At 35.1% G+C, this 27,455-nt stretch overlaps 2 protein-coding genes across 2 annotated transcripts in view; one reads left to right on the top strand and one right to left on the bottom strand.

Moving 5' to 3' along the window:
* Positions 1 to 2,646, bottom strand: part of waplb (WAPL cohesin release factor b) — a 58,427-nt gene extending 55,781 nt beyond the window's left edge. The window contains exon 1 of the mRNA XM_051914198.1: positions 2,351 to 2,646. The gene's annotated coding sequence lies outside the window, so the exon portion shown is untranslated. The remainder of the gene's footprint in view (positions 1 to 2,350) is intronic.
* A 175-nt stretch (positions 2,647 to 2,821) lies between these two features.
* Positions 2,822 to 27,149, top strand: btbd16 (BTB (POZ) domain containing 16). Its single transcript, XM_051915683.1, has 18 exons — positions 2,822 to 3,178; positions 3,344 to 3,403; positions 4,406 to 4,454; positions 4,552 to 4,705; positions 9,660 to 9,765; positions 10,102 to 10,190; positions 14,368 to 14,496; positions 15,003 to 15,128; positions 15,321 to 15,432; positions 18,784 to 18,853; positions 19,032 to 19,162; positions 19,802 to 19,921; positions 20,153 to 20,238; positions 24,054 to 24,136; positions 24,328 to 24,402; positions 24,610 to 24,711; positions 25,652 to 25,840; positions 27,036 to 27,149. Exons 2-18 carry the CDS (start codon positions 3,345 to 3,347, stop codon positions 27,099 to 27,101), a joined length of 1,746 nt encoding a protein of 581 aa, XP_051771643.1. The 5' UTR covers positions 2,822 to 3,178; position 3,344; the 3' UTR covers positions 27,102 to 27,149.
* The last annotated feature ends 306 nt before the right edge of the window (positions 27,150 to 27,455 follow it).

Genomic DNA, 27,455 nt, shown 5'->3' with positions numbered 1-27,455 from the left:
TGCAATCAAATGCTGACTATTAACAATTTGCCTCAAGATTCATCTGTTCATAATGAATAACATCAACAATATTCTGCATTCTTATATCTGAACCTAAAAGATCTTGGGGCTACTCATTATAAAACAGATGCTCTCCTAAACTCATTCAAACCAGACAACTACTTGCACTTCTGTGCCGATAAAACATAGGAATCAGAATACTTTTAAAAAATGATTTTGATTTCTACATACAGGACTGTGCAAAAGTCATGTTAATATTTTTACCAAAAGAAGGTTTTAAGCCAATTTATATATTTTGCTGCAGTGTGTCAGTAGGAAATATCAGTTTACATTTCTACACATTCCTTTTTCCATTAATTGTAATAATCCAGTGAGATTTTTGTATGCACAAGGAGTCTGACAACAGCCGGTATGCTCCACATGGAGATCTGAACTCACCATCATCAAGTCCATCTGGGATTACATGAAGAAACAAAAAAAAACTGAAACAGACTAAATCTAGAAGAACTACGGCAGCGTCTCCACTTGAAGAAACCTACCTGCAAAGCTACCTGAAAAACTGTGTAACAAAAAGCTGTTTTAAACGCAAATGGTGGTCACACAAAATATTGATTTGATTAGTTAATAGAAGTTAAATGATAAATAAAATCTATTTATGGCATTATTTTTGAAAGCATCTTCACTTCACAGCATTTTTACACAAGTGCCTAAAATTTTTCACTGTACTGTAGCTTTGCAGGTAGGTTTCAAGTGTCTTGGATACGTTGCCGCAGTCTTCTGGATTTAGTCTGTTTCAGTTTTTTCTGTCTCTTCATGTAATCCCAGAAGGACTTGATGATGGTGAGTTCAGATCTCCATGTGGAGCATACCGGCTGTTGTCAGACTCCTTGTGCATACAAAAAAATCTCACTGGATTATTACAATTAATGTCTGATCATGGTTATTCGATCTTATTTGAGATAACCACAATAATTGTGCAGTTTAAATTTCAATCACGTTTTGCCAAAGAAAATAAAAAAAATAAATAAAAAAAACACTGGTCTTCCTTTATATGAAATGAAGGTTTGTGGAATTAATCAGACTGCATTATATTAATATTAATTGTATAAATACTAAGCCTAATTTTCACAACATTAAAGTTAATCATATGGGCCTATATCATAATATTTTTATTATTATATTATTTACGATTCCAAGTAAAAATATAACACATTAGGAGTACACTAACAAACAAAACAGAATTAAATTGTTAATTGCAATTATTTGTAACATTTTGACATTAATTGTCAGCAGAAAAATTCATAATCTTGTCAGGCCTACTAACAGCACTAAAAAGAACCATTGACTTTTAGACAGACCAAGGTTGTGCAACTGTATTCCTTGACATAAATTATAAAGTACATTAATATAGCAATCATTAAGTACCATGGTATTACCATATGCATAATTTGAGGCCATCATTGGCTTGCAATCTATTTTGCCAACCGAACAATATTACACAATTTCTGCCATAATAACACACGATATTGTTCCAAACACTGTTAATTTATATACAAAAAGGCATCACAAATAATTAAATAAATAGGTTTAAAAGTTACTTTGTGCTCTACATAAGTAAGAAAAACAAATCTGATGCAATGTGCTCAAAAAGTGAGAAGTTTAAGCTTTGATATCCACAACAATAAATAAAAGGAAGTGCAAGATTCTGGCTATAATAATAGTACTAAAAAAAGAACCAGAAACTAGCATGAATTTTAAGGTTGAATTCCATTAAGTACTGAGTAAATGGCATGGTACATCAATATGGCAATCATTCAATCAGTACTATGGTATTATCATCATAATAATTTTAGCCCGTCATTGGCTAGTGCCAACTAGTCAACCTCAAAAAAAATAAACAAAATTTATGCTATAATTCCATTCGACATTATTGCAAACACAGCGAATTTCCCTCAATAATCAGTAATAAACTAAGAATGCTAAAAGCTAGTGGGATAACACGTTAGTGTTATTCATTATAACGTTACCTGTTGTCTTCTGTTTACCTGTAATTTTTGCAACTTTCTTCCCTTCGCTAAGCAAATAATACATTAACGCAAGTTCTTCCCTTGGATTAAAACGAAAGAGGTCTGAAAACTAGTACAGCTGATAAAAACAACATACCCATGCTAACGGCTAATGAGCTAGCAAGAGGATTAGCATGAAGAAGCTAGCAGGCTAATAAGGCAATGCTATAAAATACACTTTCAGATCCAGCATTAAAACTCATTTATTACTAGGTTACAATGCATATACGGAATGTATAGAAGAAGTGAACCCACAGCAGGACCAAAGGAAGTTAAATACTCGCCTGGTTAGTGAAGAGAGTGAATCCGGGCCTTTGAGCTCCACTAACACTATAAACAAACACTAAATACTGACACGCACTGCCTCACGAACTCCACTGACACAGTTATACGTCTATCTGAGATATGAGTTTCGATTTAACGGATTATAAAAATTCATAGGCTTTCTATTTAAGTTTTCCTCATGTATTTCTCCCTCAATTGTTTCGGCTCTGAAACACCAACGGCCTCCATTCGCATTCCCCCTCCCTCACGTTTTCGCGTCACGACAATCGCGTCGCGGCACAGGCGTAACAATGATAACCAATCACGGGCCGCGCTATGCATACGTCGGAGGCGTATGTGTATTTTCGAGGCGTGTGATTGGCTAGTCTTAGAAAGAGCCTTGAACTTGAACGCGATGGGCGTCACGTACTTCTCATTGAACTATGGGGACTGTAGGCACTTATCGGGTTTACGTTAAGGAATTTAATGAAATAATATTTGAATAACAATTAAATTCACATCCAAGTAGGTTATATTCAACCATAGAATCTTTGGTTAGTACAAAAACGTCTAGTAACCAGTGATACTACTGAATGGAAGAATAAGCCAATTTAGCATTGTCAACATTTTGTGGCAAAAATGAATGCAACAAGCATGTTTTAATTTGTTGGTGTAGCATTTTGTTCCCTTTGTTTGTTTTAGTCAGGAATATGTTTATATGTGTCATCTGACACTAACAGGTCAAGTGAACCACATGTCTCCTAGCAACAGAACCTGTCAACAAGAAGACCACAAACTCTACCGCTAAGTCTCCCTCACTCGCCATCCACCTGTACAGTACTGCCTGGGTTTGTTTAGCGTTTTCAGTGTTTATTCATGATGTATAGTGTAGAGTTTAAGAAACAAACACTATACTCATTAAACCTCTTTAGTCTTTAAACTTCTTTAATATTTGGGAACATGATGTGGACTGTCAGTCAGCACCAGTAAAAGCATTATTTGGATTTAAACAGAATGCACATCCAGTGGAGTCCTTTATCTTCCAGGAATATGCCACTCATACCTCACACAAGGTGGGTTAATGCACAGAATAACACAATTACTAGAATAACTTTAGGGTCCTGAAGTGTAAATTAACTACAATCTTCTAACTACAAGTGTAAATTAACTACAATCTACTGCAGGTGTTTTCAGTCTTTTAGATGCCACAGGATCCCAAATGTGATTAGTCTCATACAAGGGACCCCATCAAAAAAATTACTATTAAAATAGTTTCTACTATAGCACTGTACTGTTATCATTTATTTATATGTTTATATATTTGAATATTTTGCTTTGTTTATGATAATCAAATTCTTGATTGATTTATTAATTGATTGATTGATTGATCAAACATGAAACTCTAGTGTTGTCTTTAGTAATCCATAGGGGTTTTCAATTTTAAATGCCATAGACCCCAAAATTTCATAATTTTTGTGCGAGAAACCCCCAAAGTTAAATTTAAAAGGCAGCTATAGTTTTATGTCTAAAATACTCAATTTATAGACTATACTGTGTAAAAAAATAATGTTATAAATATGCGTAAAACGTAATTTGGAAAATATTTAGTTATTTTCATTTGTGTTCTACTCACTATGGTATGACACTAAATAAACATAAGCTGTTAGATTTATTTATTTATTTAAATATTCTTTATTTATGTTAATCAAGTTCTTATTTATTTATTTATTTTAATCTTTGTAACAAAGTTTAACCTTCTGAAGCTCCTCCGTGGGACTCGAGACCGGTTAACGCTCATTAACACTCACGCCACCTGCCTCGCTCCGTTCCCGCGGCTCTCTGCCCCACCCTGCTTGCTGCAATCTTAGTTATTTATTTATTTTTACATTTGTTTTTCTGTAAACTTATCTATGAACCCCCTACCACTCCCTTATGGCACCTTGGGAGTCCCCAGACCTCAGTTTGAAATCCGCTGCTCTACTATTTTCATGTGTTTTTGCACTTCACAGATATAAAGCTAGTTCATTTCAAATGAGATATAGTAAATTTTATTTGGCTACTTATTGTTTTTTCAGGTCGGTGCCTATAACCTCATACGTTTCAAGACATAACTTTACAAGAAGTGTAAGTTTAAATCTTCTACATGACTCTATACCAAATGTATTTATTTTTCTTCGAAACATTTAGCACATCACTTACTGTTATTTTATGATTCTAACAGGTGTCAGCTCGCTCACTAGGTCAGCGAACACAAGCTGGCCACACTAACCGCTGGCAGCTGCCAGGTGCTTTAGGCAGTGACCTATTGGGACAGGCACAGGTTCAGAGGGCAGAGGAGTTTGGCAATAAATCATCAGACAGAAAAAATAATTCAGGTGAGATGTGCAATCAGCCTAAAAATGCAAATTAATCACATGTTTTGGATTAGTTTGGAATATTAAAACTCAGATATAAGTATCAAGGAAAAATAGTCTTGGACAATACATTATAACTGCCCATATCCTTTAATACTTTTAAAACTTTTATCAAATAAAATAATAAATATAAATATAAACAAACATGAACACAATACAAAAAAACTTTTATAAAATATTTATTAGATCCAACAAATATCTAAATACAATCATACAACAAATACAGTATACATTGGCCTCAAAAAGATTTTTGGATACTACTTCTTCTCAGATATGACAGTTGTTTTTAATAGATGTATAAAGAGACATGTTCCACTAACATTTCACAACCACAATGTGTCACATACCTTTGTATTCATTAAACACTATATCTGATTTATCATATTAATTTTAACAAATCTCTTTTTGAAATCTCTTTGAAAGGTTTGGCTAAAAATGTATTTGGGTCGTTGACGAATATGGTTTTTAAAAGTGTAAAAAAAAAAAACATACTTAAGCTTTATTAAGTGTTAACAATGAGATTATGTGATTTTTATAATCAATTAACACTGCCTTTGTCATTTTTTACAAGATGGACAAAATTTGTCACCAAAAAAGTCATTCAAACATTTTATATTTAGTACAAGTTTTTAAAATATTACAACATTTTCCATGTTTTATACCTGTTGTACCGAATGACCTGATGTTTCGGGTAATGCATATAAGCAAGTTAAAACATTAATTTTTCAAATAGTTAAGATATAGTTAGCTACTTTGCTTCACGACCATGTGATACTGTACAGGTGTCTGAATGATATCATATCCTGTCACGTGATATTGACCGCATGATTTGATCCAAAATGGTCCCTTTATATTGGTTACTCTAAATGACACCAATGAAATTCATTTTTCCGGACATTCTTTCTCATAACAAAGCAACGACTTCTACACATAATTTTAATACCATTTTGCACTATGTTGATATATTATGTTATAAAATCATGCCAGAATAAAAAATATATATATATATATATATATATTTATACATTTATTTCATTTTAAGATATTTTTACAAATGAAATGGCTGTATTGGCCTTTGGATGGTTAAACCGAATGACCTTTTAACACTTCAAAATCTTTAAAATACCTTTGTATGTAGCAAAATATAATTAAAACCTTTTGGATTCAATAAAAGAGATCTAGTTGTACTACCTTACATACTTTGGATGTCATATCTTTGTTTTTTATTAGTATTAAGGCCTTTGGACAGAAAAATGACCCATCACGTCATTGACCCATTTACACTAGGCTATATGTTCACTCGCTTTGATATTGTGTTATCTCTAATGTAGTAACATTCAAACATGTTAAGTGCAACTTAAATGTCCAAATACTTTTTGAAGTATTTATGAATGTATAAATGAATGAATGAACCTATTTTCATTTCTATCTTTTTACCATTGTTGTTTAGCATTTTGAACATAAATTAATAAAAAACTATAAAAAGAAACAAACAAGTGTATGATAAAAATGCAATATAAATATAGGCTATAAAGTCAGCTTGTGTATTTGATATTATTGGTTCCTAAAAATGTACAATCTTACAATATACAGTGTATTAAACAGATTTTTTTTTTTTTTTTTTAAATCTGTGGCCCTTGTAAATTTAGATTGTTAGGCCCGGTTTAACAGATAGGGCTTAGATTAAACCAGGAATAGGCCGTAGTTCATTTAAGTAGCTTCTGTAAACGTGCCTTAGAAAAAAAAAAAAACATTACTGGTGTGCATCTTGAGACAAAACAATGACTGACGTATTTTAAATATGTTGCAAGTTGCTTTCAGTTAAAACAGCTCAAACATGCATTTTAGTCTGGGACTTGACTTAAGCCTGTAAAACCGGGGGTAAGTGTTAGTGTCTAGAGGTCTAATATTACTACTTTAAAAAAAACAAAAAAACAAAAACATGTCTCATTCTTCTGAAAGCCACAGCGCGCCTTCAGCATTGACTTTTGCCAGAATCCTGGGATTACCAAAGAAATAAGAGTACCACTCTGTGCCAACCCGCTGACCTGGTGTCACAAACCTGGCATCATTTTAGAGATAGGCACCTGTAGGGTTTTGGCACAGGAGTGGTATAAGAGGAATTGGCAGTTACGCACATGAACGCCCTTTACAACCATCCCCCCACCCTACCCTCCAAAAAGTAAGAAAGACAATATGTCTTTTGATTCCTGTGCCAGGCTTCTGTGAGTCTGTTTAATTCAGAATAATCAGAATATTGCGGTGAAAAAGAGGTGGACATGCTGAGAGGCGTCTGCTTGAATTGAATGCTTCTTATGACTGGAGTTATGGCTATAGCTGTGCTGATACTTTTCACATCTGAGACACTGAATATGGGGGTGTTAAAAGATACTTTCCACAAATAACAAACTGGTGTCCTATTACTTTGTTAAAGCCATGAAGGCACAAAAAAATATTTGTCATTTAAACACAGTCTTGTTGTTCCAAACCTGTATAACTTTCTTTTTTCAGTGGGACACAAAAGAAGATATTTAGAAGAATGCTGGTAACCAAACATTTTTGATGACCATTGACATCCATTTTGCATTGGGTGTAATGCATTACTAAGTAATTAATTACTGTAATTTAATTACCTTTCTCTTTAAAAAGTAGAGTAAGGGATTACTCTTACACCATTTCTATACCGGACGCGACCGTTGTTGTTTGCGTCACAACAGCTAAATCTGTCTACACTGGACACTACAAAGTGCCCGTTGCAAAGCATTTGTCCTTCGAGTCAGTACGTCATAAATAGAACGAGGCATCAGATTACTGTCGGAGATTTGTTGCTCGCGTCGCATCCAGTGTAGACAACATCACTGATTACAATGGGTTCTATTGTCATTTGTCGTGTTGTATTGCGTTGTTCACGTCTGGTGTAGACAAGGTGTTCATTTTTCTGTGATTTTAATTACAGTAAGGCCTACTGCTGATGTAATTGTTTTAAAACACTGACAATAGACAATAGAACAATTCTATATAAAACAATAGTGGATTTAACATCAAAATTTAACGTCTAATTATAAAATGTATGTTTTTAATGTAACCTTCTCCCTTTAAAGTCCCCCTGTGGTGAAAATCAAGTTTTTAATTGTTCATATGTCTATGTGGTGATTTTAATATGCTTTAAGACAAACCATGTGCAAATTCATAAGTCAACACCATTGCTGAATATTTTCTCTTTAAAACTCTAAAAAAGTATTTTCTCTTTAAAACCTGTAGTTTGAAATCACTGGTGTTTCTGACGTCACAAACTACCTTGTAACCAAACACGTCAACGTACCGGCGGGGTATAGCATATAATTAACTGACCGCGCAAGGGAGTCTCAAAAGAAGGTTATCCCAGTATATTTTTCTGTTGATATGAAAAATCGGGTAGATTTAGATTTAGCAATATGGCGGGAGTATGATGCATATTACAATGTTATGATGAACTATATGCCTTTCTCCACCGACGTTCAAAGCGTTTCTAAGGATACTGATCATTAGAAGGCAGTTGTCTGACTCGTGAATGTGAACATGGTTTTTGTAACATTAGCAACACATTATTAGCTGTTTAATAACAAAAAAAAAAAAAAAAAAAATGCTAATCATATTAATTACCATTATGTGTCCAACGTTGTTAAAAGCGATTCCATTGTGCAGTGTTTACCTCAGTAAGTTCACCGAGTGGATCTCATCTGAGCTCGTGCAAGTGAGTGGAGGCGGGGCTAATTATCATATTCATAGATCCAAGAATATTAAATGAGGCAAGGGTGTAGAGTTACACTCAAGCCATTTTAAGGTATTAAGAATTTTTTTCACAGGAAAAAAAAACATTTAAATATGTATTTTTGGTGATCAAAGATGAGTTTTAAGGGATACATTATTGACTACAGGGGGACTTTAAATACTTTGGTCAGTTCAAGAATAATTTATGTAATTTAATATTATTTATTTGAAAGAATTATATCCTATCCTTGTATTGTTCAACTGGTCAAGGTTGATATGGGATTTAGAAAGTAATTAGTAATAAGTTATGCAATACTAATAATAGCTTTAGAGAAACTTAACCAACACTGACTATTTTACAAAATTTCTTCTCAAAATATCTTCTTTTATGTTCCACAGAAGAAAGAAAGTCATTTAGGTCTGAAACAACATGAGGGTGATTAAATGATGATTTTTTTAGGGTGAACTATTCCTTTCTAGCTATCTTATTACACCACCTCAGCTAGCTGCTGCTCTGTGCTATAGTAGGTTATTTTTTTTATTTTTTTTTGTCTGATACGTTTTCATTTCTCTATTTAAAAATGTGCAAAAAATGGTTACACAAAACTGTATAACTGAAACTAACAAGATTTATTAAGATTTATTTGCTCTCTCTCTGTTTCAAAATTTCAAATTGTATAAACTGCATTTATTAGATTTTTTTAATTTAATATTTATTGTTAGAAAAAAAACTAAATAAAAAATCAGTCACATTTTGTTACAGTAACAGGGTTGCAAAAATTGCATGCAAAATAATAATTAAAAAAAATGATCATAATATAGAGTTTAATTAGTAATAATATTAATAAGAAGTGCAAAAGTAGTCATAACATTATTTAAAAATATATAGTAAATTTATGATTTGAAAAGGTAAGAACTGCCCAAACAAGCAGTGCTTGCTGGAGTGATGAAACAAAGCATAATTAAAAAGCATTGAAGTATTAGTTATCTTCAGAATATTCTTAATTTGCATTCATTTTTCATCATTTTCTCTCATTTTCATTAATGCAAACAGCCATCTGTCACAGACATATGTTTGCTCAAAGCTCAAATATCTGGATCACTTCATCCTATTCTTGAACACACACACACTCAGATTTTCTCTCACTGTGTGTTTATGTTGCAGATGACCCCATGGCACTCCACTGGCACGAGGATGCCACTAGCTACCCACAATCCCCTTTGCCACGTCTCGTTCACCCGCTCTCGGCCAGCCAACGTACCCGACTCTGGTACGTTGCCAGGGGCAAGTGGACTTCCATGACAACTGTTTAGCGGGAGAGAGAGACGGGCAGGCGAGGAGAGAGGGGGACAGTTTATCTCACTCCGGGGATAGATCTGTGGGAAATCTGCCAGGCCACATGCTATCATTATGGAGCAGGTTGGATAGCACATTAGAAAATGACAACTTTCAATTTGGTGGGCCTTTGAACACAAAGACTATCAGGAGGGGCCGCAGAACACTTGGCACTGAAGCACTGTGGGATAAGAGGGGATTAAAGTGACAAAGTGCATGTGTGTGTGTGTGTGTGTGCACCTATAATGTCTCTCTTTACCTTTGTATACAGCAAAGATGCCACATGGTCTTCAAAGCTTGACACTCCAGAGGAACGATTTTATGTTTTGTCTCGCAGAGTGGCCCATAATGCTAAACCAGGTATGAAGTATTGAAAATTTAATTGGTGGTGTTTGCTAAGGCAGGAATCATTATTGATATTGCTCAAATTAAAGGTTTAAGGGATAGTTCATCCAAAAATTTAATTCTTTCATCGTTTACTATGCCACCCCGATGTATATGACTTGCTTTCTTCTGATAAACACTAACGAAGATTTTTAGGAAAATAATCCATCTCTGTGAGTCCATATAATGGCTTCCACTTGTTTGACACTTTGTTTGACACAACTACTACACACAGCCATCACGATGGAAAAAAGGTTTGATTTATTGTTAAATAAGTTAAAGATATTAGTAGTGTAATTTGTAATTTTTTACTTACACGCACACTAATAAACTAATTAAGTTAATTGATATCAGATCTGTAACATGATTAGGTATAAATGGGATGTCTTAGAGAGGCAGAGTCTCTCAGAAGTAAAGATGGGCAGAGGCTCTCCAATCTGTGAAAGAGTGCGTAAAAAGATTGTAGAATACTTTAAAAAAACAATGTTCCACAACGTCAAAAAGCCCTAAGGCTTTGCAAATCATCTACGGTGCATAACATCATCAAAAGATTCAAAGAAACTGGAGAAATCTCTGTGCGTAAGGGACAAGGCCGAAGAACTTTATTGGATGCCTGTGGTCTTTGGGCCCTCAGACGACACTGCATCACTCATCGACATGAATGTGTCAATGACATTACTAAATGGGCCCAGGAATACTTGCAGAAACCACTGTCAGTAAACACAATCCGCCGTGCCATCTGCAGATGGCAACTAAAGCTCTATCATGCAAAAAGAAAGCCATATCAGGGCTCGGCAATAAGGACTACCCGATGGCCCGGGGCCAGTGTGAACAACACTCGGGACAGTAGGCAGAACTGTCACTTGCCCGATCGGGCCAGTGCTGTAGGGTGTGCGATATATATCGTCTATGATATCGTAATTGTTGATTTAACGATCTGAAATTATTGAGTATGTCCCTCACTTTACAAAAACACACCCATTGAGTGCATGCATGCACTATGTGACGTAGTCTATTAGGTTAGACTAGTGCGCGAGCATATTTAAAGTGCACGATTTCACTGCGTGATTTAGTCTATTAAAATGCATTTAGAATGCATCAGAATTCAAAATAAGGGGCAAAAATGACCCTTTATATCTTTCATATTTATATAATTTAATATAGTTAAACAATATTAAACAAAGAGCGCCGTTTTTCTACAAATATCAGCACGATTACAAATGTGATATTGATTTTATACAGCATACAGTTTAATGAACAAGAACTTAATATCAATGACTTACATTTTAGACACCAAATCGCCTGTTTCGCTCTATTTCGCCTACGAAAATAGTTCCAAAGTCCACACAACATTGTTTTGCATCTCTGAGCAATGAATCAGTCGTTTGAATGAATCAGTTGAATCTCAATGACTCGCTCATTAACAGTGATTCGCTGCCACCTACTGGCGGGTTTAATTTCATGTTTAAAGTGTCTTTTCATTTTTTTAAAATGATTTCAAATAACAGTATTTAACATTTTATATTTTCAACATTTCAAAACATTATTTATGCATCTGTAACTGCTCTTGACTGATTAACTTTAATAAAGTTTAATCTATAGTTATATAGTTATACATTAGATTACAATTTCTGTACCTGAAAATCTCCTGTTTAAACCTACATGAAAAACTTGAAAAGCACCGTTTATTTCATTTAGTTTGTTCTGTTGTATTTATTTTTACTATTACTCATAATTTGATTATTTGTTACTATTTTATTACTTACTGTTTATTTGTCAAACAATATTTAAAATTTAAGTGAGTTAATCTAGTAACTTTTGATGTCATAACCCTGTTTATTAAGGTTACATGTATCAAAAACGACCAAAACAATAACTAGGCTGATTTTATAGGCCCATTTTCTTTTCTTTTACTTTAGTAATTTTTTGTTGTGGGGCAAGTGAAAATTTTGGAAGGGCAAGCAAAAATTTGAAGCACTGGCCCGACTGGGCCAGTAGAAAAATTCTTAGCGTTGAGCCCTGCATATGTGAACATGGCCCAGAAGCGCCGTTGTGTCCTGTGGGCCAAGGCTCATTTAAAATGGACTGTTTCAAAGTGGAAAAGTGTTCTATGGTTAGACAAGTCCAAATTTGACATTCTTGTTGGAAATCACGGACGCCGTGTCCTCCGGGCTAAAGAGGAGGGAGACCTTCCAGCAAGTTCTCAGCATCAGTTCAAAAGCCAGCATCTCTGATGGTATGGGGGTGCTTAAGTTTTATTTTTGGGTGAACTATACCTTTAAGGATTTACACAATGTTAGACGAGAATGAATGATGCCTCAAATTATGTGACTTGTGGTTATTGATGTTGTGTTAGTGAATTTCTAAATGATTTTCACCTGGATGAATATTAAAATGGCTGAATAAATCCCGTAGGCCTGGTTTCACAGGGCTTAGGTTGCAGGATTAGGCCTTAGTTTAATTAGGACATTTAAGTACCTTTTATAAACATGCCTTAGAAAAAACCTTTTTATTGGCTTGAGACAAAACAATGGAATTGACATATTTTAAGATATGCCATGCTTTCAGTCAAAACAGCTCAAACATGCATTTTAGTCTAGGCTAGGCTTAAGCCTTATCTGTGAAACAGGGGGATAGACTTACATTGAAGCATGGACCCAAGTAATATCTAGAGACCAGAATATCATAGGGCTTGGAGGTGGGCTCCTTTTATTTAGGATAGTAAGCCAGCACTCAGAACACCATAGCAACACCCTAGCAACCACCTAAAACACCTAGGTAAACCACAAAGGCTGCATCCGAAAGCTTAGGCAGCTGACTTGTTGCCTTACTGCCCTATCAGGCAATGGCAGCATTTACGCACGAAGGGGTGAATGTGATTTCACCAAGTACAACATGTTGCTGGATCAACATCTTTGAACAATATTCTGATCAACCAATCAGATTTGAGGGACAAGTTTACATTTTATGTTTACAACTGGTTGTTTATGTTTACAATTACAAATGTTGTTTATGTTTACAACAATTTTATGCTTACAACTGGTGCTTCAACATCAGTGTTATTCACCTATACCCTCTGATTTTAGGAATAAGTTATTGTTATGGTTCGGGTGAGGATAGGGTTAGGACTATGTTTTCTGACAGGAATGTTGTTCCAATATCAACAAAATATGTTGATCCAAGTAAGGAACATGTCTCACTCTGCAAAATCACGGCAAGCACAAAGGCGCAGAACCTGATTTTGCCAAGTACAACATGTTCCTGGATCAACATCTTTGTTGATGTTGCATGGAGCAACATTCCATTCAACCAATCAGATTTGAGGGACAGGTTTACAGTTTATGTTAAGTTTATGCTTACAACTGGTGATGCTACATCAGTGTTATTCACCTACAGAATAATTTCCCTCTAAGTTTAGGGATACGTTGTGGGTAGGGTTAGGTTTAGGGGTAGGGATATGGTTAAGATAAAAAAAAAAATCAGAAAAATTTTCAGACATGAATGTTGTTCCAGGATCAACAAAATATGTTGACCCAGAAACACATCCAACTCAGCAAAATCAGGACGTGCTACAAAGCTGATTTCGGACAGAATTCTGAGGTAGCATAATGGTTTAATGATCTAAAACAAAATAGAGAGAGGTTTGGTGATAAGCAAATATTGAATTACTACAATACTAATTTCTCGCTAGAAATGCCATCAAAAGTCATGGAAAAACACAGAATCAAACACACAAGATAGTGGGATACCATAGGCAGTGAAGGATACATCTATGCTGCCTTCAAAAATCAATCAGATGAAGGTATCTCAGTAGACAGGATGTGACATAATCATCGGATTCTGACGTACCTTATTGCCTTTCTGCCACCGCATTTTTTAGCTTTCGGATGCAACCATAGTGACTCCCTGGAAATTAACAACCCTAGGGGCCATAGAGACCTGGGTTTGGGCTGTTTTGATTTGATTTATGCCATAGCAACCACCCGCAATACCCCAGTACAGTTGCAGGGGACAAAATGTACTCACATTTTGTTCAGAAAATGTTCAAATTTAGTTTAATCTGTTATTTTATTCCTCACTGCCATTATTCTATTCATATTTCTGCAGAATGATATGTAATAAATATATCTGTCCTTTTTGTGATTGTTTATAGATGCAGTACTGGAATGTCTGGGGGTCAGATGGGAGCTGCATTGCTCCATCATGAGTAGCTCAGACACATTATTTGAGTTGTATACCAACAGCAAAAGACAGCGGGATGTCGAGCTACAGGAGAGAGCAGGTACGGTGCTGTATAGTGTACAGTAGCTCCCAGATCAATGCATTTAAAAAAAAAAAAAAAAAGATAATAGCATAATTAGTCAACAATGTGCAATTTCAGAAATCACATTTGCCTGAAGATGTAACCATAGCAACAGTGTGCTGCCTGAACACTCTCAGTTAGTGTTACAGATATCACACACTTTAATTCTAGAAATAGTTGACATAACCAAAAATTCATTAATGAGCACATGGGAAATAATTGTTTATTTACAAAATAGTTAATTAAAATAGTCATAAAATATGCAGGACAATAACTTGTGAACCATTATTGTGTAATAAATAATGCAAAAGAGAAGATCACATTATAGTGACCATGATAAATCCTTGTGATCATAATAAATAGACTGCTTAGAGTAAAACTTACAGATATTCTACATATTTATCATAGAGCTTCTGAAATAGACATGTTGAAAAACAGTTGAAGAGAGAAATTCAGGCCATCCGTTTTGTGTTGTGGTACTGCAGTCATTGGTAAAGACAGCAGAGTTAGTAGTTCTGCGTGTGGGAGAGGACTGGTCTACAGGAAGTGGCTTCACAGCGGTCCTTTGACTCTCCGACTGCATGTCAAAGATGCCTACATCAATAAAGAGGGTAAGCGCTAAAAAGACATCATATTTATTATATTATAGCGGTAAATGAAAAGCTGTGTCATCATCACTTGTTGACTTGCTGTCACATGAGTTTCTGATCTAAGTGTACTGTCAGTGATGTTGACTGATGATGTGGCATACAGTGACAGTTAAGGAGTAATACAGTTATATAAGAATCTCTCTTGTGTTCCAGCGTTGTCTTTTGCCCTGCGTACACTTTATGATCCTGAGGAACGCCCTGATGAGTGGGGAGAGGCCGTACTCTCCACTGCTGCATTACTGGGAATGTCAAACCTCTTCCAGAAGTGAGTATCAACATCTTCAAATCTGACAGATTCATTCAGTGGTGTTCTGAATTCTTTTTATTTATTAAATTATTTTTTTATAAATCAAATGTAAATTCATGTCCCAGTTACACTTAATGTTGTCACATTTTCCTGGTTAAATGAACATTACATTACATCAAAAAAGAAAAAAAAAAGAAAAACATTAACAATGTATTAATGTTCTATTTATTAAAACCAAGTCAATCTCATCAAGTTAGTGTTTTAAACTATTTTACACTTTTTCTAAAATAATAACTAAAGGCAGTAACAATTTAAACAATGTATTTTATTTGTGTATTGATGTCCAGCTGGTAGTCAACTTTTAATAGTCAACTTGTTTTCGGATCATCAGTCATGCTTTGGTAAACACTGTCTGTCACAGACACGAAGATGTATCTTTAATTTCACCAAGCTGATTGCTCATTAAAAACCCACAGTCATCATGTGTTCAGGTCTTTTCAAGATTGATTTTGATGTGACATAATGCTGTGAAATCTAAGTGAGTGAGCTGTTTACTTTTTATTTAGTCTTCCCATTAACACCATCATTTTGTTCAGTCAGACTGATGCGGCTGCAGAACATGCACGAAAACAAGAGGCAAGATTTATCGCGTGAACCAATCATAGCTAATCATAACCAATCACATCCAAACATAGTGTGATGGAGGCATTGCCTCTTCTCATGTGACTTTCCCACATTCATTCTCAATTACCCCCCACTAAACCCACCACACGCATTAGGGGATCTTTTGAATCTCTATGAGCTGAGAGGAGGCAAGCCTCCCACTGTAACTTTACCTGCAGGTGTCGCTGTTGGACAGTATTAATTTAGAAAAACGAGTGACTTATGCACTTTTTAATGTTACATTTTGTAATGTTTCTTTCTTTTTTTTTCGAGGAGCCACCGCCTTCCTATATATATATACACACACACACACATACACACACACACACACACACACACACACACACATATATATGGTATGCTGGGTGGTGCGTCATGTAAAAAATGTAGCCGATGCAGTTACATTGAATGGGTTTATAGCTAATAAGCGAGGCGCTCCCGTTCTCTCTAGACATTGTTAGTTTACTCATTTGCTTGCTCATGACAAATAGCAACACAGTGAAAAGTATTTCTAATATGTTGGACCTTTTATTGAGAGTAGTCTACATTTACCTGAGACATGCCTTCACAAGCAACCGTAAGAGCTTTTGTGATGTTTGAGTCGACGGAGGCGCAACATGCAAAAGGTGCGTTTGCAAAATATGCTGTATTTTTGTAATCAGCTAGGTGCCGCTAGTGTCACAGAAATGACATACTTCACCTTTAAACGTATCAGTTTAGGACAGATCTAAATCAGGCATGACAAATAAAAAACACTGTTTCGTCAATTTAAATGTATGCCAGTACTTTTTAAATTGATAAATAAAAATAAGTAGAACATAATTAGTATTAGCAGCCTATTATAAATAAAAAATACAATGTAATTATAATTAATATACGTAGGCTATAATAAATAAAAGTATCAGTATTCTTTAAAAAATAAGTTGAAATTATGCAAACTGATGACTTTAACAAATGCACAGACTATCGATTAACATCCTCTGATAGGCCTAGTTACAGCAAAGAACGTATACTTCTATACTCTTTGGTTAAAGTAGGACTGTCTTAAACAGTTCATAAGTTTTCATTAAAAAAATCCCTATGGAGAAAATGAAATACTATGAAAATTGTTTTAGTTATGATTTTTTTTTTTCTCCCATTTGGTTAAGTCTGGTTAGTTTTGTATCAAATACAATGTGATTTTCGGTGATCGAAATCTGGCAGCAGCTCATTTTTCCTCTTGGGCAAGCTATCCGCTCACAGCTTATCCTGCTTATGAAATTCGCCATAGGCCAGCAAATCAATGAGAACGCGCTACAATGATGACGCTCCATAACAAAAGCACGAAGGCGCAAAAGCTGCTGTAGATCAGCTTACCCGGAAGTCTCCATAACTGGCAGATTTAAAGAAAATTACCATCGTTTGGCAAATAAATAAATTACGGACAGGTACATACGCATTGCCAATCATGTAGGCTTTATGGTACACCTCAAACAAGGGATTTAATAGTAATTTATAATGTTAATATGAATTGCCGAGTCCACGAATGACTTGGGTATGCAGAGCATTTGCAGCTTATATGGACCGCACGCCACTGATATATATTTGTGTGTGTGTGTGTATGCATGGGTATGTGGCATATTAAGTAATAAACTCTGATCCAGAAGTCCTTAAAGGGATAGTTCACCAAAAAATGAAAATTCTGTCATCATTTACTCACCCTCAAGTTATTCCAAACCTTTATGAATTTCTTTGCTCTGTTGAACCAAAAAGAAGACATTTTGAAGAACTGTTTGGTTTCCGACATTCTTCAAAATATCTTCTTCTGTGTTTAGCAGAACAAAGAAATTCATAAAGGTTTAGACAGTGTTGGGGAAAGTTACTTTTAAAAGTAATGCATTACAATATTGCATTACTCCCTAAAAAAGTAACTAATTGCGTTACTTAGTAACTTAGTTACTTTTTATGCGTTACTTTTTCTCACCTGGGCTGGGCTTGCTTGTTTGTTTTTTAATAACAACAAAAAAAGTTATATTTTTGGCAAATGTAAAGGCCCTTTCACACCAAAAGTGAAATGAATAAGCCTCATGCTGAAGGAAATGCATATTTATGGCTGTACAGGTTTACACAGCGCACATGACACCTCTGCACTTACTCATGATTTCTATCAACATGGGGACAGGAGCGCTGTCAGTCAAATGTGAAAAAGTAACTCAGATATTTTGTTGAAAATTGAAAAAGTAATGCGTTACTTTACTAGTTACTTGAAAAAGTAATCTGATTATGTAACTCATGTTACTTGTAATGCGTTACCCCCAACACTGGGTTTAGAACAAGTTGAGGGTGAGTAAACATTGACAGAAGTTTCATTTTTGGGTGTACTGTCCCTTTAAGGCCACACCTTAAAAGTCTCTAGCGAAGTTTGTTTTGTACAGTCTTTGATTAATTCATATCCAGGATGTTGGGTGGAACTGGATGTGATTTTTGGCACTGTAGACAGTCACTGCATTTATTTAAAAGATATTTTTCATATAAGATCAACTATGTTCCACCCTGCAGTGTTTAAACATCACAGTCCATATTTCCATTGGACATGGGTGCGTCAGTTTGTAATTGTTTATGCAAATCAAATTTTATACAAAGTTACGAATGCTTACACATTTAGTTTCGGAATGAATACACAGTGTTGTATGATATATCAAATATTATGATGGATTTGATTAACAGGTGTCTTAAAGAGATGTTGACACATATCTCATCTTCGACTGTGTGCAGCTTTCATCAAGTTTCTTGCAAGGTAACTATTATTGTTGTTGTTGTTGTTGTTGTTATAAAACTATAATAAAAAATGTATCCTATTCCTGTTCCTATTCAATCCTATTCTATTGTTCCTTAAATGACCAATAGGGGGAGCTCTGTATTCAGCTCTATATTTAGTGTATACACGTCTATTAACCTCTTTCTGTGTTTTTCAGTTGAAAGAGACTGTTCTCCAGAGAGCATGTGAGCGCTGGTTGGAGCTGTTCCTAGTGACTGAACTCTCTTTCCACATAAAACTCAAAGACTTGCCTTTTGACCTGCTGCTGAAGACCCTGCGTAGTCCAAGGTCTCATACTTTTTCTTATGTTCTTGACCTTTTTAAGAGTATCACTGACAAATCACATTGGGAAACACTTGCATCATGATCTTGTTTGATTGCATTGCTTTTGCCTAAAGACTATGAAGCCTATAGGACCATTAGAATTTTTTGCTCTGTGACATTTTCATCCCAAAGCCTCATTACTGCAAAGCATCAGGATGTTTTACTTTTGAGTTTGTTTGTAATTCTTTTTATTCTCAGCACTAATTCGCATTAGAGTCTCTATAATGAAAAGTCATACATTTATCTTAGCCATGAAAATAGTCCTGTCTGCAAACTTTTTTATTATTTACATCAGCAAAAAACAAATTCATTGTACCAAATACTACATATATATCCCTTTATGGTAATGGGGAAATGTGATTTTTGTAATGTCACCCTGCAAAAATAAAAGGTCGTAAAATAGCCTTTTTTCCTTAATGCAAAAAAATAAATAAAAATTAGCTGTATTTTTGAGTGCCATTTGTCCTAGACATTCTTTACAAGTTTTTAAAGCACTTTTCTGAACTTGAAATAACCTTCTGCATAGTTTATGACTAATAAAATGCATCAAAAATGAGCAGATGGAGTAAATCAGCAGGAAACTATTAAGGTCTCTCTGTCTAGACTGTTTGCATCTAATGAGTATGAGGTCTTGAGAGCAGTGCTGTACTGGTTGTACCTGAAGTTAAACCCCCTCAGAGAGACCCTACCTGCCCATAGCACCATCATCCACTTCTTCTCCAGGTACATAACCTTCATCAAACCATTTACAGCTATCAGCAACAACACAATGCACATGGTCCATTAGTATAATTCCAGTCAGTAAAAACCCCATTTACAGAGGACATTACAATAATTCAATGACTTCAATTGTGCAGCATACTCTTTTTGAGATGACCTTGATACTGCTTAGCTATTTTCATGCACATATGCTGTTTTAATGACATCCCTCCATCATCTATCTGTCTGTTTCAGGGAAACGGCTGTTTTCTTGGAACAGCCTCAGGGTCAAAAATACATCACTATCTTTCAAGCTCTTCATATGCATGGCATTACTGAATGTAAGTTTTTGGATGCTTAATAAATAGTACACATCAGTTTTTCACAAGCTCACAAACTAACACCATCTACAACATTAAAATGAGCCTCAAAACCAAGCATATATATTTGATTTTTCCCCAAATCTCTGAATATTGTTGCACCCCATCGTTAGCTTAAATGAAAACAGACAGTTTGGCAGAGTAATGTGTATATCTGACAAACAGTACGTCCCAGCTGCAGGCTCACGTCATGGACACAATAAGAACCACATCCACTGGACCTCCAAAACGCACCCAGCAAGTGATTTTGACACACTCCCATCCAACAGACATGACAACACTATCAGCTATTCAGAAAACGCCTCACAAACACACAGTCATGTTGATGTGTGTCATTTGTAGATCTTAAGGGATAAGTTCATCCAAAAAGGAACATTTTGATATCATGTGCTCACCATCATGTCATACCAAACTTGACTTGTGGAACACAAAAGAAGATACTTTGAGATGTTTTTTGGGGGGCCATAAAATTAAAATCAGATGGGTTCTAGCTACATTTACATGCAACCAAATAATCTGTTAGTAATCACATTGACTCAATCGGACTGAAAAGACTGAAAGGCAGCTGAGCTTGATTTGAATTTTGGAATGTCATTCGGGGTGATGTGGACCTGAAATAATCAGATCAATAAGAAAGAATTAAGCATGTAAACTCTTGAATCTGACTGTTTTTTCAATCGGATCCCAAAAGTTTGAGTTTATATAAACAGAACTTTCAGAATCTGAAATTGGATTGGATTCATTCTGGCTGTTGAAAATTAGTTAAAGGGTTAGTTCACCCAAATATGAAAATTCTGTCATTTATTACTCACCCTCACATCGTTCCACACGCGTAAGCCCTTCGTTCATCTTCGGAACACAAATTAAGACATTTTTGATGAAATCCGAGAGGTATATGACTCGTCCACAGACAGCAATATAATCACCACTTTCAAGGTCCAGAAAGGTACTAAAGACATCGTTAACCCTTTAAAACCGGATGTGTCGTCGGCGAATACAAGCTGTATTCATGTTACCGTAACTCTTGAACTGTTTGCACTATCGTAATAATTCAAATTGCTACAGACAGTAGATATATGGGTTATTACGGTAATTTCGAGCCTTCCGTCATGCAAATGGCAGCCGTTTTCGGGGAGAGCGGGTAGAAGGAGGATTTGAACATAAGAGATATGGAGCGCAGTTTAGGGAGTTTTGGATCACATAAATAATAGAAGAAACAAACAAAAACATGGCGAAGGAGTACACAGTTGATTGGGATGATTTTTGATAAGACTTGGGAGGAGGCTAAGTGAGTCTCGCATTTTGCATTTGGAGTGTGCATCTGTATAATGTGTCCGTGCGGTAAATGTATGCATGCATGTATGCGTGCATGTATGCGTGTATGAAAAATATTTCTCCTGAATGAAAACTGTGCAACAAAGTGTTCGTATATATGTAATATAGTTTTTTAGAATTTTCAAGTCTGAAGTGTTAGATTCTTTCGATCATCATTTTTCTCTTTTTTTTTCTAAATAAAAATCAGAAAATTTATTCTTGTTTTTTTTTTTTTTTTTTGTTTTTTTGGCTATTTAAATTCTATTTACAAACTCACCATACATATTAATGGTCAATAACTGTAATTTATTGAAAGCCAGTTGTTTTCTGAAAAAAAATGACACCTTGCACTTGAAGATAGCACATTGTTTGAGAATTTTATAATAAAAAAAATAATAATATGTGAAAACGGGCTATTTTAGCTTTAGGTTCTAAAGGGTTAAAGGGTTAGTTCACCCAAAAATGAAAATAATGTCATTTATTACTCACCCTCATGTCGTTCTACACCCGTAAGACCTTCATTCATCTTCAGAACACAAACTAATATATTTTTGTTGATATAAATAACGACTTATATAGTTATGGCGATTTCAAAACACTGCTTCATGAAGCTTCGGAGCGTTATGAATCAGCTGTGTAATGAAGCAGTGTTTTGGAGCGTTATGAATCTTTTGTGTCGAATCATGATTCGGATCACGTGTCAAAACGCCAAACTGCTGAAATCACATAACGACTTTGGCGCTCCGAACCGCTGATTCGACACAAAAGATTCATAATGCTCTGAAGCTTCATGAAGCAGTGTTTTGAAATCGGCCATCACTATATAAGTCGTTATTTTGTTTTTTTTTGTGCACAAAAAATATTCTCGTCGCTTTATAATATTAATATTGAACCACTGTACACACATGAACTGATTTAAATATGTCTTTATGGATCTTGAGAGAGGAAATGTCATTGCTGGCTATGCAGGCCTCACTGAGCCATCGGATTTCAACAAAAATATCTTAATTTGCATTCCGAAGATTAACGAAGGTCTTACGGGTGTGGAACGGCATGAGGGTGAGTAATAAATGACATTATTATCATATTTGGGTGAACTAACCCTTTAAAACAGTTGACGTGACTGCAGTGGTTCAACCTTAATTTTATGAAGCAACGAGAATCCTTTTTGTGTGCAAAAACAAAACAAAAATAACGACTTTATTCAACAATATCTTCTCTTCTGTGACATTCTCATACACTGTTTACGTTCAGCACTTCCAGGTTCTACGTCAGAATGCCGACTCATTATTGGCAGAGGCTGTTCACGTGAGCAGCACGATGCATTGGTGTGATGCTGATGCAGGAGCCGGCCAACAATGAACCGGCGTTCTGATGTAGAACCTTGAAGCGCTGAACGTAAACAGCGTATGAGAATGGCACAGAAGAGAAGATATTGTTGTATAAGGTCATTATTTTTGTTTTGTTTTCGCGCACAAAAAGTATTCTCTTCGCTTCATAAAATTAAGGTTGAACCATGTCTTTAGTACCTTTCTGGACCTTGAAAGTGGTGGTTAAATTGCTGTCTAATTTGTGTTCTGAAGGTGAACGAAGGTCTTACGGTTGTGGAACGACATGAGGGTGAGTAATTAATGACAAAAAAAAAAAAACTTTTGGGTGAACTAACCCTTTTAGAGTAAACATACCAAATGTTGTTTTGGACCCCATTGACTTTCATTGTATGGACAAAATAAAAATATAACTATCCCTTTAAAATAAAATGCTCTGTGATGCTATCATAACATTGCAGTGATTATTTGAGTGCCAAGACATGTCAAATTGACATTCAGAATACCTCTTTACCTGAAATCTATGGGGAAACCTGTCTGGAAACAATTATTAGCGGCATTGGCTCATAAGCAGGATTATGGATCTGAAGAAATTCTTAAAGTCTGCATGAAATGGAAGTTGCAATAGTCTTTTCTTCCCTATTCTTGCATATATTAGTGTGAAATGTTTCTCAGAAAAGAAAAAATGTAGGGTGGGACTTCATTTTGTCCATCAGGAATTGATTGGATCGTTGGATCTCATGTGAACACGCAGTAAATACGTCATCAGAGAAGAGAAGAAATGTCGCTGCAAGATTATGAGCGCACATGAATTTAAAAAATAAAATGTGCACTGATAATTCATTTATAATAAATACTGCAATATTTCATAAAAAACAATTCATAATTTGCATTTGAGGAATAAGTGTGTAATTTATTTTGTAGAATAAAACAAAAAGGTCTTGTCAATAAACCACACATAATACTTGTTAGGAAATGTAGCTTGTTACTGGAAAAGCAATGTTTTAGAAGTAACTGTGCTGCCGGCACACTACTGATAAGTGTATCTATATACAAGTTAGTAGCATTGCTACTTTTAGTTTACTACCCAAAACTATAATTGAGTTGTGTTGTTTATGTGGGTTCATGTCTCAGGGCAGCATCTGCAGGAGCTGCAGAACATCAGAGTGCTTCCTGAATCCTGGCTGCTGAGCATCCTGTCAAACCATTATCACACTGTGAGCATATAGAGACCTCAACACACAACACCACGTTCAACCCACTACCCATCACTCCAGATGCAGTGCTATACTTAATTCATGAACTGCTTGTTTCAAAGCAGTTTTATATAAGTTGTATTGATTTTTTGGTACCGAGTGAGAACTAATTCACTAGCTTTATGGTTAATCTATATGTTTTTTCTCTATAGCTTTACAGCGGGGGCGACATGGTCATGACTAACTTCTCCAAACAAGCCATCCGGTTTGGAATGATGTTTCATAGGGTGCGGTACACTTTCTGCCACTTTAACACAGATGTGTTATGCCCATTTCCAGAGCTCCATGACGCTTTTCTATCCTTCAATCCCTACTGTTACAATATGACAAAAGTCAATCCATTTTTAACCTTTTATGTGTTTCTTGTTCTTTTACTTCCTTGTAGGCCTGTATTTTATGTAACAGTATGTGTTTTTCACTCTGTCACCGTACAGGAAGAAGAGTGCTGCACTCAAACCATCAGCCTCTGTGGTTTTTACTTTCTTCTCCAAGCTGCTAAAATGGGTGAATCAGATACGTACATCTTCTCCATTGAGGTTAGAGCACTCACAGGTTCATATACCCTCGTGAAAAAGAAAGGCACGTAATTGTATTGAATGTGCACTTGTAGTGTACTTCAAGTCTTAAAAAAGATAATATACTTTTAATGAAATAAAAGCCTACTTAACTACAGTGCACTTTAACCATATATCAAAGACAATAGAAACAATTAAGTAATTACATATTAAGATGTACTTAAGTGCTACTTAAGTAATAACACTCTTAAGTTCAATTAATTGCATTTAATAAAATTTAAACTAGTACATTTTCATTTGTAAATAACATGTAATTAACCATCCAAAAACATTACATTCGGTTAGTACTTAAGTATATTCTTTTAAAGTATATTGTTTCGGCAATAAGTACTCTTTTTAAAAATATTCTAAAGTGTAATTCTTTTTTTACAAGGGTACTTTGTACCTTATTATGTCTTAAGTATCCACCAGATGGCACTTTCAGATGGAGCTATCAATGTATAACTGGTGGTGTTAATTTAAATTTGTAAATGTAAAGATACAGTTTACCCTGTATCTTTACATACCCAGTTTATGGCTTAGCTTTTCAATACGCTACAATAAATAATAATAATAATAATAATAAAATGAGGTCTGGTGCTGTCAAGCTATAAAAAAGGCCCAAAAAGAAGTCCATGCAATAGCTGTGTGTCTGAAATTTAAGTCATTACAGCTTCTAACCTTGTAGTCAACCTTGACGCAACATATTTGAATGTTTACATGCATGAATTCCACAGAAGAAAACAAAACTCATATGTTTTGGTGAGTAAATGATGACTGAACTTTTATATTTTGGGTGAACTATTCCTATTCCTTTAAGAGATATTGCATCTTCTCTCACCCTCCTTCTGTCTTACTCTCTCTCTCTCTCTCTCTCTCTCTCTCTCGCTCGCTCTCTCTCTCTCTCTCTGTGTGTATGTAGAGGTTAAGACACTGGGATCCTGCTGTATCACAGTCTTCCATAGTGAGCCGTCCATACTGTATGAGGCCTGATCGATCAGTGTGCTATCAAATCACAGTGCAAAGCTTCGCCAACGGCAAGTGGCAAGAGCACAGCAGTGGACCTGTCAATCAAGAGTTTGGCTTATGCAAACGCCGCTGTAAGAGCAAGGTATATAAACACACAAACAGACTGAAATAAAACAATGAAAACTAGAGACACTGTGATAATCAGTTTGAACAGGATAATCTGAGGCCTGGTGCATGAAGCCGGTTTCAGTTCAGGTAAATTTAAGATTAGTTTCAGCAAACTGTTTTTTTTTTCAGTGTCAAGAAGGTGTATTGGTTTTTTAGCGGCGGCTCTCTCGTGAGAAGTGAATCAAACCGATGCTCTCCTTGTTCTATGCGATTGGCTGTTCGCAGCACATGTCACACTTTCAGGTGCAAACACTCTAGAGTTAACCACAAACTCTGAATCTAACCCTGAGTGTCACGTAACGTGAGTGCAAGTAGCGCATAACGGATGAGAGTCAAACAAAACAGACTTTATTTAGAAATCCACAGAAAAACATAGGAGATAAACAGAGAATACTCCACAGCTACACACAGACGTAAAACATTGATGAGATCAGATAACCAACTGAAAGAAACAAGGATTATAAATACTAGAACAAATGAGGGAAATAATGAGTTAATTAACGGAACAGGTGAATGGGATAAATAATCAAACTCATTGAGAAAGTAGGTCAAACAGGCAGACAAGGAAGACAGAACCAAAACACAAAGAAACATTGGCAAAACAGAACATAACTCTAACACTGAGTTGACAGAAAACATTGTGAGCCCGCTGAGCCTGATCTAAAAACCAGGTTTTATTTGTATGTTTTCTCTAAACCTACTCTGAAACTGTTAGCTTCATGCAACAGGCCTCTGAACACTGCCAGTTTAAACAGTTATTGCTAAATAACGGTTTAAATATTAATATAAATATGTATGTATGTGTATATACATAAAATATGTATATAAAAATAAACTAAATAAAAATGCTAAGTGTTGTCTTGGCTAAAAGCTTAAATGAAATGACTAACATTAATTTTATTTTTTTTCAAGCAACAAAATAGTTTTTATGGTATTAGTTTTAGTTTTAGCTTTAGTTAAGTATAATTGCCGTGATAATGTTCTAAATGATAAAATGATGTAGTTTAAAAAATTTTTAATCATAATTACTAAATTATTATCTTTTCAAAAAGCAGGTCGTTATATCAGAAATAAAAAATGTTGGTTGATTTGTGATGAAAATAATACAGATGCTTCTTTAAAATAAAGATACAATTATCTAATTTCCTATCTTTTTTTTTTTTTAACAGCCGTTTCAGATTGAAGGCCTTTTTCCGCCCATCCTGGTCACCTTTGCTTTGGCATTCCCATTTTGATGTTGCATCTGCCTGGGCTTTTTGCTGTTAAATAAAACTATCAATCCATTTCATTGTAAATATATTAATTGATTATACCTAGTATTAAAATGTTTTTGTATATTTCATGTTCATGTATGGTGAACAGCTGTATCTAGCAACAGCTATTGTACTACTTATGCCCTTAAGTAGAGTCACTGAGTCACTGCATTATACATGAGTAATGCACATGCTGGATATGAGTGTTTAATTATAGATGCTTTATTTAATCAACAGTACTAAAAATAGCACAGAAATGCTTAAGTTTATATGACTTAAAGTTCTTGCAAAGATAAAAGGATGAAAAAAAGCATTTTTTAGAGTGTACAATCCACT

This window comes from Ctenopharyngodon idella, chromosome 12 (assembly GCF_019924925.1).
Source record: "Ctenopharyngodon idella isolate HZGC_01 chromosome 12, HZGC01, whole genome shotgun sequence".
Lineage (NCBI taxonomy): Eukaryota > Metazoa > Chordata > Actinopteri > Cypriniformes > Xenocyprididae > Ctenopharyngodon > Ctenopharyngodon idella.
This window is presented reverse-complemented; position numbering and strand designations above follow the sequence as displayed.

Bases quoted from the DNA above. Each gene is read 5' to 3' on its own strand.
- btbd16 (XM_051915683.1), top strand. From the start codon at position 3,345: ATGCACATCCAGTGGAGTCCTTTATCTTCCAGGAATATGCCACTCATA. The intron at 4,455-4,551 runs GTAAGTTTAAAT...TGATTCTAACAG, and splicing joins GACATAACTTTACAAGAAGT to GTGTCAGCTCGCTCACTAGG. The intron at 20,239-24,053 runs GTAAGTTTTTGG...TTCATGTCTCAG, and splicing joins TATGCATGGCATTACTGAAT to GGCAGCATCTGCAGGAGCTG.